This window comes from Phalacrocorax carbo, chromosome 13, assembly GCF_963921805.1.
Source record: "Phalacrocorax carbo chromosome 13, bPhaCar2.1, whole genome shotgun sequence".
Lineage (NCBI taxonomy): Eukaryota > Metazoa > Chordata > Aves > Suliformes > Phalacrocoracidae > Phalacrocorax > Phalacrocorax carbo.
Genome location: NC_087525.1, coordinates 16330480 through 16347199, shown reverse-complemented (window position 1 = coordinate 16347199; position 16720 = coordinate 16330480). Strand labels below are relative to the sequence as shown.

Here is a 16720-nt window from a genome sequence, read left to right as displayed (position 1 = left end):
GCAACCCTGCAGCGCAGTTTGCAGGCACCACGACAAGATAAACAGGAAATAATGCTAATCACCACGGAGGCCAGCACAGTTCTGAGATGGGTAGCACTTTATCGTGCAACTCCGGGAGTGTCTCCTTGATTCTTTGCAAGATGCTGTGTGGCGTACAGCAGAGAGGGGAAAAAAATATCTCAGTCCTGATTAAGACCTGAAGTGTTATCAGAGAAGAAATTCAGAGTATCTGGTGAGGTGCTGAAAAGTCTCAGCCTCACTTACTTAAAATAGCTGCAGGTACACGGTACGGTTAGCAGCCTCGGTCTGGACCGTAACGCCTCGCTATGAAATGCTTGACCCCTCTTGCTGTTGGAAAGAACAAGCTCACCTAATGCCAACAGCGCCCTATAACCAGTACGTTTCTTTGCAGTGCTCGTATTTCGAAGCAGCAAATCCTTTCCATGTCCCAAATGCTGCGTTCATTTCAATTATCCTAACCGTACACGCTGAAAGGGGCTGATGAGAGCCTTCAGAGATCCTGCACGCTTTGAAGTGGTATGACTTAGGTTGACATGAAGTGGTCTATAAAGTTCCTATTCTGTATCTAAGAATAAAATAAAACTTTACAGCTTAGGTCCTGAAAAGTCAATGTGGCTCTACTCATGTAATTAATTTCAAAACAAGCAAGCTGGGGGAAATAATCACTGTAGCTTGTTTCCTGTTGAAAGTATCTGCAGGTTTATACGTTAAAAGTTAGCCACGCATTGAATTAATTGTCTGGCTTTACCCCCATCTCTTTTTTTTTTTTTTTTTGCCGATGGGGAGAAAGGCGCTCGCTAAGGACAGGAAGACTGCTGCGACTTTGCGCCAGCTACGCAACGGAAAGGCCAAAGTATAAAAAAATTGAACGCGGGTCTGACAACGAATCGCGCTTAATCAGGCAAACAGCGCTATAGTGGTAATTACCCCAGCCTAACCGATATCCCTGAAAATTCATGAGATATCTCTAGGATCATCTCAAGGAAATGCCACTGCCAAGATCTCGTTTTCAAATAGGGATAAAAAAAATAAAGTTTGTGGAAAAAAAGGGGGCAAAAAGGTGGAAGAGGGGAAAACTGCTGTATTTTCTTCAACGTCACCCTAATCTCCGTGGGTGTAAACGATGAGAAACTTGTGGGTATGACGTCACTGCTACATGCAACATAAATAAAGAAAAGAACCAAAATACTGAACAAAAATACTCTCTGCTAGAGAAAGACAGGTTGGACCGCACTCTGGGCTACGGGGAACCCATTTTTACTCACAATAGATCACTATCAGTGTGCAGTTAAAATATAGTAGGGGCCGTGTTCCAAGGCAGCAAGAGGAAAAATAAATCAAAAGTTTGTCAATTGTCATAGATTAAAAGAAATTCCTTCAAACACATCAATGTACACATGATATGTCCCCTCTGGGGTTCAACCCCCAACCGTTCACAGCAAACACTGTCACTGGAAAAAATATATTGAGAATTAGACCATAGCTGTTGCAACAAAATGAAAGAAACAGGAGGAGTAGGTCATCCAGTTTAGAGATTTCATCCCAACGTGGCCGCATTTTATGTAAATATATACAGGTCTTTGGCCCCTTGCTGCAAAAACTACAGTTAAATGGAATAGGAAAGAGACTGAAAACATTAAGAAAAAAAATATTAACAATCTGTGAATAAAATTTCCACACAAGCATTTCTCTGGACAATGCGACATCAGCATTCATATGTTTTTCAGGGAGTGGGGTGGGTAAAGGGAAAGGGATGGCAAAGAAACTGCAAAAGGAAAGCGAGGTTACTTCAGTTATCCCTGCCCTTGTGGAAACGTACTGATCTGCCCTGAATTATTAATATTAGGCCTAACAGGTTTGGACAACTGGCTATGTAGGTCAGACTCCCGTTTAGACCCCAGCAGTACCACAAGCTAACGTTCAGACAGTATCTAAACTGATGTGCAACCTCGGATGCATTATTTCAAGAATGTGGTTTTCAAGTGTCACAGGAAGCTGCATTAATTAATGCCACCATAATTAAGTTTTCCATGTAAAGATACTCTTTCACATTTAATTCACCTGGAAGTGTCAATATTTTTACATACAAACTTTCATCTTACATATTTTCTGCATTCAGCTGCCTCTAACTGCTATGTTACTCGCTAATTAAAATAGATATTTATCATATAGGACTACATATATGCACGTGTGACTATTTGCAGTGCCTTTGAAAAATCAAATTGACATATTAGCTGCTGACAGATCAGTTGACAGTTTCCTAATTCAATAGGGAAAGAATTGCCTTAATTTATGCTTTGTTTTGGTTAGACTGCATTTTTAAGACCAATGATTTGTGTGGCTTACAGATGGATAACACAGTTAAGATTTTCAAAAGTGATTAGTGATTTGAAAGCTAAAGCTAAGACGTTTTATGGGAATAATAGACTGCACTAAAGACTTACCTTTAAAAAAACATCAGGTCCCATAAAAGGGATCTCAAGATTGTCATTAAAATTTGAGAGACCAAAAAAAATCACTAATTACTGTTGAAAATTTTCCTTTCAGTTCTTTTGCTGATTGACAGAACTTTAAAAGCAAAGCAGTTGTATCGCTCCTCATAGCGGTGAGCCCGCTCCTCGGGGGAAGCTCTCCTCAGCTGCACGGGGAGCTGCCAGCCACCGTGGCACCCGTGACCACGCGTGCGCGCAGGTGGGAACGGAGCGGGCAAGCGGAGGGAGAGGGCAGGCAATGACAGGGAAGTTTAACATTTCACTTGCACTGAGCGTTTTTATTTTCCCTTTTTCACCTGGCTCAGAGGACTCCCTCCTCAGCGGTCAGTGCTCACGGCAGCAGCTCCTACGGCTGCCTCCTTCGGCCTCACTAAGCCCATCATTTTATTTCTTCATCTGCCCAACACCCTTTCGTTCACTGGACTGACACGTGCGACCGTGCCATTTGGGACATTTCCTAGTGCTACGCGCAGAAGTCGTCACGCTCACCTCTCCGCGGCCCTACTGCCGGTAATATATCCCTCGTGTTGGCTGGGTCGCGGGGTACCCTCTCTGCACCCCGGTTTCCTGGTACTGAGGAGGTCACGCTGGTTTTCAGTAATGGATAATAAAGGGCTCTTGCCCTTTATACTGTGAATTCCTGACTCCTCGCTTCTAACAGATTTCAATGAAAAGTGTAGATCCCCCATTAAAATGACAAATATTCGGGATTTTTTTTTTCTTTTGTAATCAGCACATGTGTGAAAAGCATACACTATGGGAAGGAGGAGAAGAGAAGAAAACCCAAATTTTCTTTTTTTGACAGAATCAGACACAATTAAAGAGTTAACACATTTCTCTCTAACTGCTGGGTAATTTGGAAAAAAGATTGGGTTTGAGAGTTACAGGCACCCCGAGGCATCCGCAACTGGCTTTACCAGAACTTACTCAGCAGCCTCTTTGGCTTTGGCAGCAGTTCAAAGGTCACATTCTCACATGGATAAACTGTTCTTGAACAATTTTTTTCCAATATGTTAGGCAATGCATACATTCCTTCCGCATCACGCATGCTTTCCATGTGCTTTGCTCTCCTTGTGTCTACAAGGAGGATAAATACCGGTTTTTAATCAGGGTTTCAGCTGCTTTCTCTCAATTTTACTACTTTGTTCCACACTCCTGTTTTGTTTTTTGTTTTTTTTTTTGCAGGGAGAGGAGTTTATTTAAAAACTCCAGTGCTGTATTTTTTCTTTTAAAAATCATCTTCAAGAATTCATCAGTTCTAGGCACCCCTTAAAGGCAGAGAAGGTCCAGTTTAGATTTTCTTCCACCCTCTCAGACAGTGCAGTGATAACACTATGACTAGATCTATAGATAAGAGAGTTTTTCCCCTTTTAAAAGTAATGGTAAAATAGACATGATCAAGCTCTTCAGCCAAACAATCTTTCAATTTTCCTAATCAGCACTTCTGAATCGTATGATCTTTTCCACAGCAGAATACCCTGGAAGGCACATAAATGTTCAGATATCCATTGAGAAATGGATCCCTAAATCCTTTTGATATCAGTATTAAAAATACACGAGCCAAACACATCTTTGGCCCAAATGTGGTTGTGATATTTCTTGCAAAAGGTCCTTTCAAAGTAATACAGATAAAGTACTAATTTCTGTATATTTATAAAAAATACAGATGCAAAATCTGATCTTGATTCCAAAACTCAATTATTTCTTTACGCAGAATTTTCCAAACAATTTAAAGAGCAGACCTAAGAACTTAACTAAACCGAATATTAGCATTGTAGCTATGGAACCTTCTGAAAGGATGTATGTAAGAGGCACTATTATTAATTTCTTCCAGACAATCCCTTCCTCCAGTAAAACTGATGGTTTATTTCAATAACAAGTTATTTCAGTTGTTAGACGATAGAATATTCTTCCCTAGTATCTTCTTTTACAGAGTCATGTTCAGCAAGACAGACAGAAGTTCCTTACTTTACAGAAAACTATTGAAATTACTGGATTTCTGCATGGCGTGAGTGAGAGCAGAACTTCACTGTTAGCTCATTCTTTACACAGAAACCTCCACAATTAGATCTAGCTTGATTTAATCCTTCAGGTTTTGTTAGCTTTGGACCCTAATGGACTTTTTAATGAAGAAAGAGATGCGAGTGGTGTGAAGTGTAATAAAAATACATGGACTACAGAAATGCAAATGGAACTTACTATGTTGCTGTGCTTTGATTCCTTAGCTTTTCTGTACCACTGCATAAAACAAGTAAACTCTTCTACAGATATTCCTCAAGGCTGAACAGTTCATATAAAGGAGAGGAAGGGAGCGATAGAAATATTACTTACGCCGTTTGCAGCCACATTTTTTTATCCTTTTGGGATCCGTGATGTCGTCATGACAGGCCTTGCAGTAAAAAAATGCCCTAGAGAGACAGAATGGAAAAACTGACACATTTCTTAATCCATACAAATGAAATTAGGCCCACATTTCCTCTTGTTGCAGTGCCAAATTAATGAAACATGCCAGCACTAATTTCTTTTAATCTTTGAAAAGGTTTAGACATTTAAAGTAGGAAATATTTGCTGCAAGACCATTAATTTCAAACAGGAGACCCCAAATTAGTGCTTCTTTTAATATACTTTTATTTGAAAAGTAATTGGGACAAGGAATGATAATTATGACACAGTATCAGTTCATTTGTCGTTCATCTCAGAAAAAAGAGCATCCAATGAATTTTGTCACAAATATATATATATATATATAATGAATTCTCTGTTCTTATTGGATATACCAGCTGCTTGGGTTTTTTGGTGTTGGAAAGACTGTCTAGCATTCTGGGCCAATTTTTCAGCCTGGTCACAAGCAGGACTTCATTTTGGATGCAATGAGAGATCGCAATGAGATTGATGTGACAATAACATCAGATATGATATTTAAAAAGAAATCCCAACTGAAATCAGAAGGGGAAAATCCCATCCAAATAAGTTCCTGAAGGAAAATATAAATGAAAGAACTGAATCTTTATTCAGACTGGGGTTTTTTTTGTCTTTTCTATCAGAATACAGCAGAACCATTTTGGTTTTGAACAGACAAAAAGCCAAAATTTCAAACAAAAATATGCCATTAACCATCTAGGTTTCCATTTACTGGTTTTGGTTATGAACTTCTACTCATCTATCAAATGGCTCACCCCTAGGTGAGGCACAAGGAGAACTAAGGAAGTGAGAAAGGGTAAACATTTGACTTTAGATAGGATATTCAATAAATATGCGCCAGACTGCCCACAGGAGGGTTTAATCATGCCTGCCAAGGCAACATGTCACCTAAGGCTGCCGTGACACGTTTCACGAGGATCACACAGCTGGCCTCTGGCCGGACAGTTACAGTTTCCCAGGATTCTTGCTGGCATAACAAATTAAACATACTTTTGTAACCTGCTGAAATTCCCCTGTACTTCTCCATAATTCAGGGCCCAGCCGCTCCACGCCTATCCTCCCAACCCTCTCTGACTGATTACTTCTCAACACAAATTGGCAGTAAGAACCAAAGATGCCACTTTGCAACCACCCATGCATTTTGCCGCCAGTGCTGTTCACAGATTTAGGATGGATGGATTGCTACAACAGTGTGGAGGTCACTGGAACAGAACAATCTACAGCCCAAAATATACAAAGAAGAATGAACGATATTAATACAAGCCTCGGGCAGTTCAGCCAGGGTGATCGCTGCTAATTCTTTTTAGATTAGTTAGACAGCGTCCACCACAGGTGGTACTACATTCAAGGAAATGTTCAGAAATCTAAACTAGATAAATCTCTAACTATTTGAATTCGGTATCTAAGTTATTTTACACCTCTGAGTAACAGCCCAGGTAAAGTGGCCCATCAAGAGAAAGGCAGCAGGTCTAGCGTATGAGATATGGACCAGAGAAAACAAATTTAGATTTGTAGTAGGACCTCACTGAATGATATTAGCATATCTAAAATCAAGATAGAATGCAAGCTATTGATGGAAGATAGAAGTCCTAAATGTAGCAGACAATTTCAGCAAGCAACTTCCAGGCAGATTCGTGTTTCAGACTGTGAAATTGCCTGTTTCCAGGAAGGAAAATGTAAAATGAAAAAGCTTTCTCTGAGCACTTGTATACTTTGCTGCAGAGAGTTTCTGGTCTTCAAAATATTCACCTTCCAACAAAAAGAAAACAAACTGCCTTCAAGGAAATCAGAATAAAATCTTTTTTCAAACTATGAGTCGATGTCAAGACATAAGCAGGGAGGAGGAAACTGCCTCCCATTTTTACAGTTTCTCCCCAATCCAGCTGTAAGCCCCTGTACTGAAGAGCAACCCACTACCACAAATACCCCCCCACAGAACTTCGGGACACCAACTGGGCACGGGTCACTTCTACAGATCAGGCTTCTGAAGTCCACTGCAGGACAAATGTCCTAGAGCGCACCTTCAACCCTATGTGCAAAGTCAAGAGTGAACACCTCAAGTGGCTGCTGTAATAAAATTATCCTTCAGTATAATTGGGTTGAATTAAGTGGATTGGAAGCACGTGGATTTCTGATGGAAGTACTAACATGTAAATGGATAAAGAAGAATAATGATGTAATTCATATTGTTTGTATTATATTTAAACACTCGACATTTTACATGGAGCTATTTACCTAGGCAAAATTGTTTCTAGGTGTAGTTGTTTCTAATGTGAAAGTATTGTTCTAAAAATGCAAAAGTACTTCTAGCAAGAAGAGGAATTGAACATTGCCGGTTACGTTTCATTGTGAAATGTATATTTGATAAACAGGAATAGCTTTGGCTTAAAGGAGCTGAAAATTCTCCATTAGCACATAACACAAAACCAGACCAATTTAATGTTAATTTCAGGTATATAACATGTTTACTTTTGCCTTTTTAAAAAAAAATCCCCTTTTTTCCTATCCAAAAGATGACAAGTTTAGAACATTTTGCTGACTCTGATTCATAGCTCAAAAGGGTGAAATCAACACTTTACATAATTGGCTTTGTTAGTTGAAACACATCTGATAATCATTTGCTCTGCACAGAACAGCTAAGAAACGTGGTAAGGGAGGCCGCAAGTTTCTAAACAAAGCCTTCTGCAAAAAGCAAGGCAGAATTAGGAATTGTGTTTCAGCTCGCTATTAGATAAAACGTGCTAAAGGAACGATGTGTGAATTTTCTCTAAATGTTAATAATGATCAACCTCTCCCCATTAAAAGTGCTACGCCAGGTAATTTTTCCTTACAGTCTGGAATATTTTCATAGGAGAGCATAAAATGCCTTAGGAATGAAACAAAAAGCTAGCCTCTCAGCATAGGAACGTGAAGACAGTTCTGCATATTCAAATGGAGAAAAGCGCCAGAGAGGAAAAGAACTGTACGCTGAAAGGCAGCGTTCCTGAGGCAGCGCTGGATGCAGACCCCAGGGACGGTGCCAGAAATACGAGGGGACAGGAGCACTGCTGCGCTGTCCTGCACGCTCCGCCTAGCCAAAGACTACCGTAGCTACTGCAACGAACATTCAAGTCCTCGGCGATTTCGCTGTTATGTTTTGACTTACTTTAAATATCTGTGGAAAACATGTGTTGCTTGAACATTATTTTCACTGTAATTTAATCATGAAGAGTTTAGGACTTGATACAGGGTTATCACTTGAATGTTTCATCATTCCAAGTCTAGGATTTAGTTAAAATATCTACCTCGAAGAGAACACCAAGCAAAAATCAGATTCTTGATAGCATGACTTGCACCAAAAGTAAAAATTATGAGGAAGCACTCAGCTGCAAATATTCTTTTTTTCTTTTTGAAACCTTACAGAGATTGAATAATTATTCCTTTTAAAAATCCTTTTCTCACATTGCTCTTTTATTCCTTTCAAGCACGTTATAAATCCTAACAAACAACTACACACATTTGGTCCTAAACACGACACCCTAAACCCCCTTTTCATTCAACCCAAGTCTAATACAGCCAAGCACAACGAACCAGCGAAGTTGCCTGCAATGGTTGGGATATGCTACACTCTGGTGGTTTGATTTATTATTATGAGGCCATGGAGTTTGTAGCTCCAGTAAAGAAAAATGACAAGAACATAAATATTATCCTGCTAATGCAATTAGTGAATGAATATAGTAGCCTGCTTATATCAAATATTTGCTAGAGTCTATGTAAATAACAGCTACTCTAGACCTCAAACTTGGACTGTGATCCCCGTCCTCTCTTGAAGTAGTTCCACTGAAATGAATTAATTATAGGAAATCAGATAAAAATATTTGACATTTGCTAGTAGCACTCGGGGGTGGGGGGGGAAGCGTCTTAATTTCTTTTCACGTCTGCTGTAAAATTATTTCATTTCCTTGATATTTAGGACTACAGTTAACAAAATGGCATGCACACGTGGTTGGTTCACTAGCGTACCAACTCAATTCCCCTGAGAATCTTTAAACACATAACAACAAAAACCAGGTGAGGTGTTTACATGTAAAGAAAAAAACAGAAATTAAATACACCATGTTTAAATTTAAAAATAAAAATATATTAATTACCTTTTTACTTCTTTGGCATCACTTGCAATGAAGAATCCTAAAGTACCTTCTTGAATCTTGACATGGTTTCCAGGATTGATTAATATACTGCTCAGTGAAACAAGAACAAAAACAACAAAACCGTAAGTTTAAATTACTTTTAACTGAATGTTCCAAAATAGCTTTATTTGGCTCTGTTATAGGGGACCCACTAGTTAGGAAAGGCCGCAAGGAAATTTTAAGCCGTTCTTCCTTGAAATTTCCAATCAAATAACAGTTTCACATGCTTTACACAAAAACTTACGTTTGAGACAGCCATATGCCTCCACCTATAATCGCATCATTTAAGTGTTTACGTCTGTCGTCTTATGTTTTTGCGTTAAATATAGACTATAGGGAATAACAAAGCCTCTCAGAAACACGATGTGTGAAGCTGAGCATTGCGACTTTCTTGCTCTGGCATGCAAAGTGGCAAAAAATTCACAATATGGTGAAAAGGGAAGAACCAGCCACCACCACTCACTAACGACACAAAAATATCATTTATGAAGCTAAACCCTTCGATGTAAATTTTTGCCAATTTCTAGTGAAATAGAATGTTAATGGGACCCCTATCTGGACATATATTATTACTGTTTAAAATAATAAATACACACATACACTCAAGGGGAATGGTACAAGACAACCAGTCACGATAGCTGAAAAAACCATAAAATGAATAGAAGATTTTTAAAACACTGCTATGCAGCATGGAAGAACAAAAATAACCCAACCACACTGACAGAATACCCTCAGCTAAGTTTGACGAAGGAAATGATAAACTGCTATCAAGAAGTGAGGTACTCCATGTCGCTCTATGAATTATCTTTATTTTCATGGTAATTTAACACTGGATTTTAGGTAAGGCAATTTGCAAAGTACCAAGCTAAATATGCACATACAGAGATAGATGTAAATATATTCTCTGGTAAGTTTAATTAATGTGTAATAAAGCTACGCTTTTGACCTCCTAATACTTAATAAAGCTTGTCAAAAGTTCTCCCTTTTTTTGTCTTTTATTAAAGCTTAGCCTTTGTAAATCAAAATGTAGTAATGACACACAGAGGGAATTTACGGTAAATAAAGGCTACCAGCAATTTAAACGCTTTTGGATTTTGCAAAAAGTTATTTTGGGGAAGTGTGTGTGTGCGTATATACATATATGTATAAAAAAATAAAGCACATCTCTGAACAGACATGTATTACTAAAATTTGAAGGCCAAAAATCTTCCATGTTATAGTTAGGAGGGAAAATAAGCCTCAGCAGATCTCTTATTCAAGATGTTATTTATTATCTATACATTAGTAATAAATCAATGTGACGAAAAATATACCTGAAAGCGTTATAATGAGCACATTGTTTTGTGTGATTACGCTTGCCCACAAGGCCTTACGGAAAGCATATGCGGGCTGCAAAACAAAGCGCTCATGAGTTAAGAATTAAAAGGTTGGTCACGCAGCCATAATTCAGCTCCCGTTATGAAGAGGTTATGATACAATTCTTAAATTAATAGCCACAAACTACTTTTCTCTCACAACCTGCAACTTCCTGCAGTGGTGTTTTACTGCCATTACTCCAGGCATGGCTTCATGTAGTTTATCTTCCTTTAAAATCAGCATCGTATTTTTTCTTATGTGTTTTTCTACAGCGTTCATCACTGCAGCATGCAAAAGATTCACAAATACATAATTTATTTTACAAGAAGAATGAAGATATAGTATTACCCCATTTTACAGATGAGAGATTAAGTCACTATGAGATATAGTAGCTATTAATTTGGGATGCCTACAGGCCATTTTTTTGTAAGTATTTAGCATTGCACGGCTCCATATACACCTGCTAGGGACTTCTGCTGTAAGAATGCCCAGTATTTCCAAAAGCCCAGCCTCTGGTCCCAAAATAATAAACACTTAACCAGAAGTCATCTGTAAGAGGTTTCGTTTAAATTATTAGCTCACTCTCTCACAGATGTTCTCTGGCAGAGGCTGGAACAGAGATTAAATCTCAAAGAAAACATTTACCCAGGTATCCTTCCTTTTCCTTCGTTCCCAGTTTCAAGCTTTGCAACAAAAGGGAGAGGAGAACTACAGAAAGCGGGAGCCGCCACCAGAGGAAGCAGGCTCGCCTCCACAGCGCGCTTCAGCAGCATTGCAAAGAGTGAAGCGCGATGGCGTAAATTACGCCTACGTTACGCGGGCGGATAAATGGGGCGAATTCCAGCTGCACAGCTAAACCTCACACCCGGTATTTCTTGCGTTAGCGTATTGGGCTTAAAGGTTGCACTTGCAGCCAAAGCATTTACCTAATGAAGTTTCAAAATACAATTTCACATGTTTTAAAATGGAATAAAACAGACAAGAAAAAAAAATACTTCAAACAAGCCCACAAGACTTTCTTCATATGAAACCAGTCACTCAAGTCACAAACCAGTTGGAAAATTTGGATTCCCTGCACAAACTTTTGCCACTTGAGCAGTTCCTGACTGGTCCAGAGATGCCCTGACAGGCCACTACTAAGGGCGCTGAGACACACGCTCTACCAGAACCTGCACAGAAAAAAGTTGAGAAGGGCCTATTTTAATCCTCCGAGCCTATGTAAGCCTGGGTAAGGCACTTCTCAAGAACCAGGAGAGAACCCTTCCCGCACCAATCCTCCAAAGTCTTTCTGCCAAAACTCTCTATCATGTCCAGAACTGCATCCGTGTTTCAGTCTCCATCTCTCCTCTTCCCTGTCTGCTAGTCTTTAATCTGCCATTGTGCTGAGAATTTAGCTGTTAAACTCAAAATCTTCTAAAGGTGCTAATCTCATTTATTTCTACTCTACCGTTCCTTCTAAAATATGCAAAAACTTGGAATATGGTTACAGTTGCCTATTTTTCTTAGGCACAGATGAGTACTGCTCTGTCAGAAAAATACCCTTTTTTGCCCTTATTTTGTCCTTTGCCCTTAATCACAGCAGTATTACAGCTTTCCAGTGAAACCAGATGAACAGACATCTTCACATAGACCCACCTGTTGGGTTTTTTTTTCCCCTCATCCCATTCTTGGAGATAGATAAACCACACCCAAACAGTAAAAAGTCCTACCAAAAGCTCAACCACCTGAACTCCACAAGCCAGGGTAACCACTAGATGCCTAAACGTTCACTCCCCCAAACAAAACTTAAACTTTGACAAAGGAATAAGCAAATGAAGCAGTTCTTTTACGAGGCAGTGAACACAATGTTACGTCAGAAGTATCTGGCTTCATTTAGGGCGTAATGAATTGTGAGCATGATTTTGTATCTCAAGGTTTTCTGAGACACATGAAATCAATTCAGATGGGTCAGTGTCTAGACTTTGTCTTTGTCAGATCTTACACTTCCTTCACATATACTTATTTTCACAAATACGATGTATTTATATCCACAAAATATAGACGTGGTCGCAGTTACTGCAGTATGACCCCAGCAGCAAAACATTCTGTTGGGAATAAAAATTAATTTCCCCCATCACTGTTATTGGCAAAGAGTTACAGCACAGGCTCATAAAGCTGTGGGTCTATATTCACACTGATATTCAACCGGAGCAAAATCATTAATGATTTCTACTGAATCTATATGGATTTATTAAATATGCTGCTTATTAAAGCAACGATTGAATTATTTATTATGAGACCTGTGGTGTCATTAGCTAAAGTTATGCTTTGTTAAGTGCTCCCTCTAATATGTACAGCAAGGGAAATGTTTTTAATTAAAAGAATAGAATATAGGGAACAAAGAAGACAGAGAAAAATAAAACAGGCTTATGAGCATACCAAGAACAACACATCCATCAGTTATTTACAGATGTGTGTATCTGTTTAAGCAGCTCATATAAAAATATATATCCCCACAGTTGAAAAGATAAGGACATGGCAAAGTAAATCGGAATTTTAAGAGAGAATGCTTCAGCTAATGTCTCATTTTTATGTATCTCCGAGGCTGGGGAGTTTTGCAGATATAGGAAAACGTAGGAAAAGGGAAAAAAGGATAAAATGTTTAACAGGAATATGTGTAGCTAAGCTATACATGTTCTGTGCCACACATTGGAAAAAATGGTGTTGAAAATGACATCCCTGTTTTTTCCAAGTATATGTTCTTATTATTAAATATAATTTTATTTGTTTTTAATCTCCTAAATCACCTCAGGAAATCAAGCAAGGAATGCCAAATACTTCAAAAGCTTCTAAGATCTTGATCAAATTTTATAATTTTATAACTTTTCTAGTTTAGGTTCCCTCAGAAACTGATCAAGTAATAGCAAGCTCAAAATACTTTTAGTCTTAATTTCCTTAACAGTTCCAGTTCCAGAAATACATTCCTCAGTACAAAACTTTTCATGACAGAGGTCACATATCACTGAAAAAAACCCACAAAACCTTTTGATGTGCTCGCCTCTTCACACACGAGCATTTAGAACACACGGCAATTACAGCCGTGTCAACTGAATATATGTAAATTAAATATAATTTAATGTGTTTAAAGGGAATTTTATGTACTTCACCAGCATGAACTTAGCCAGTTCCATTATTCTGTGACAATACAATGATTTGTGAGCCACTTGTGGAACAGAATATGCAGTTTGGAAACCTCTGCTTTATGCTTATCTGACGCCTAGCAACAGTTAGTCCATTTGCTAAAGGAGATCCACCTGGTGACTAGATGCAAGATCATGCATCTCAGAGCAATGACAATGTCACACATCGAAAACACAGAAATCGCCCCTGAGTTCAGACGCACTCTCAGGAATCACAGAACGAATCACACAATGGTTCGGGGTGGAAGCGACCTTTAAAGACCATCTAGTTCCAGCCCCTCCAGCATAGAGCAGACTATTCTAGAGCACTGCTCAGAGCCCCATCCAACCTGACCCTGAACACTTCAAGCTCAGGGAAGAAGCAGGAACAACAGGAACAATTGCACCTAACATAGCTGAAACCGAGCTCCCAGACTGACTGAAACATAAGCAGGTGAAGCACAAATGGGAATTAGTGCGCATTTGAGGCGCACGGTTAAAAAAATCCCCACAAATTCAAATGTGGTCAGAAAAATTGCAGGTGAATGCTTATGGACCTCTTTACATAGATAGTTTAATGAGAAGTTAGGGCATGATGACTTTTTCATATGTCAGTGAAGAATAGATATATGTTAGTAACTCTGACAGTGTTAATTTTGATCTATTTACTCACTTGCTGGATTAAAACTTTCTGATGTTTAAGTAGACACGCTACCTTCTGTAAAACACAGACACATGTAAATATCTGCTCATCCATTCTTATTTACCTGGAACTACCCAGAACATGAGCACTGCTCAATACCTTTTAGGTAGTGCATGGATGATTGGCTGCACAACACAACAATATTGTGGCCTAGATAAAGAACACCACATTATGTCTTCTCTTAAAGCATTAAAAGCGAGCTAAGGTTTTGGTTACTAACTGCAGGTCTTCCATGTTTTACTGGACTTAAAGATATTTGATGGAGAACCCGACAGTTGGAGGTTTGAACTGCAGGACCATTTGTTAACTGACACTTTGGGGCGGGACTAATTCCCTCCAACTATTTATTTTTCACTCATTTCTGCTGTTGGGTGAGTTTATTTGTCTCCTGCTCTCATATATCATACGTGTTAGACTCAAATGATATTTCTTGGGTTGAAACAGCATTAGTAAGTTTGACGGCTGATATCTTTTCATGTTATTAAGACTATACAAAACATTATTTCTAATAAATTTTCAGTATACTCAAATTTCAGTAGAAGATGAAAAATATTTCCTGTAGCTTTCTATAATATTCAGCTATCTTCTGTGTGAACCACATGGAAAACACAACCAATCAGCTTTAGAGTCCAAACCATCGCTATACTGTCTGTACCTATTGGCGGGCCACCTGCCAAGTGGGATGGCTCCACACTTCGCCTAGCACAGCTTGAAACTGAGTAGGGCTCCATTGCTGCTGGAGCTGTCAATGGACATAACTCTGAACTCTTAATCTAGACATAGCGTTTACACAGTAGATGACTCTCAGGCTTGTATAACTGTCAGTCCTCTCTGAGAAAATAGGAGGGATCTTATTAAGATGGAAGAGGTGCAGTAAAGGTCTTGAAGCCGAGCTGACAAAGGCACGTGGAGATGCCCAGCAAGTACCGCACAGAAAACAGGCAAGGTTAACAACATTTTAGCAACACTATATGAAGAGTAAAAACTGGAAGACATAGATAAGGTCAATCAGTAGCGACGGACACTGGAAGAGCTCTTTGAAGACGTTTCCTTGTCAGCAGACCCAGTTATATACTACTATGGTCTGTTCTTACTTTTGAGATTACATTCTAGACAGCACTGAAGGTGGGGTTCATCTCATCTGTCTTAGAATGGAAGCTGCTTTCAAGAACTGTCCCTCTCTTCCCTTGCAATCATGGACTAAGACTGGATAACTAAAAGGACATTAGACGTCTAATGTTTAGACTGATAAAGTTAGGTGTGATGAATCCCATTATCAGTGACCACTTCAACAGTTCATCCCTGCATCGAGGAAACTTGGGTGATTCAGTAACATCCCTTTTTTTTTTTGACCCCGATTTATGGCTACCCTTGTAACTGCCATCATCCTTGTCTAAAAAAAAAAAAAATCAATTGTTGAATTAAATGAAACACAACGTCAAAATTTTGCCTGAACGAATGACAAAAGCTGTAACAACTCTGCTTTGGACCTTGTGGTAGATGTACTGTACCATTCCCCATGCAACTAAAACGGTAGCACTATCATCTAGTAATTAGGAAGATAGAATATTAAGTACTACTAACACATTATCTAAAACAAGACTATGTGGTATTACCTACTATAGCTACCACATTTTTAAATAAAACCAGCTATTATTCGTGATTGTTTCGTGCCATGCCCAGATGAAATGCACAACTAGTAGCATAACAGCCTTTTAAAATGTGCCGTGTCATTCACACAACTGTAGGATTAGAATTACAAAATTAGTTTGAGACAGTCTTTTTTGTTTCAGGGTACGTTTTGGAGCGGAGTGTGAGGGTAGGCGCACAAATCCCGCAGCGGGAGTTGCGTGCGTACCAGCTTCACACTCACTGTAACTCCTGAGTATTGCTTCTTTCTTCTGGGCTCTATCATTGACATTAATTCAGATCCATATTGCTCTACACAGAAAAATCCAGTAAGACACTAAAAAAAGTACAAGGCAAAAGACACAGTGCACATTACATGCTACCGTATATTAAAGCTTAATTACTACAAGCATATAAAAGGTTGCTCCCAGGAGTTAAGTTCTTTACAACAGCAACTACTAAGTCATGGTCTACAGGATGTGCATAAGGTGTTTTATTGGGGCACAGTCCAAACTAGTTCAACAGTGCTGGTGAAGTCAATACACTTTGAAACAATCAAATTATTCCTTCTGGTTCCAGAAGCGATTGGTTATCAGTACAATGAAGCAGCACAATATATTTTATTCTGGGAGCAAGCAACTTCACTTGGTACAACACTTCTTCATATTGCTCATCATGCCAGCGTCAACATGCCTTCACCACAAGATAATATATACTTAAAAGCAAGAAGCGAGTAGAGGTGCAACAACTGCAGATCCTTGAAGATGCTAA

At 39.0% G+C, this 16720-nt stretch overlaps 1 protein-coding gene across 16 annotated transcripts in view; it reads right to left on the bottom strand.

The window, feature by feature from the left end:
- KCNMA1 (potassium calcium-activated channel subfamily M alpha 1) overlaps positions 1 to 16720 on the bottom strand; it is a 510436-nt gene that overhangs the window by 102914 nt on the left and 390802 nt on the right. For all 16 annotated transcript variants that reach the window (XM_064464921.1, XM_064464922.1, XM_064464924.1 and 13 more), the window contains 2 exons: positions 9065 to 9151; positions 4845 to 4921 (listed from right to left, as the gene is read on the bottom strand). In XM_064464921.1, coding sequence (XP_064320991.1) covers positions 4845 to 4921; positions 9065 to 9151 — 164 coding nt within the window. The remainder of the gene's footprint in view (positions 1 to 4844; positions 4922 to 9064; positions 9152 to 16720) is intronic.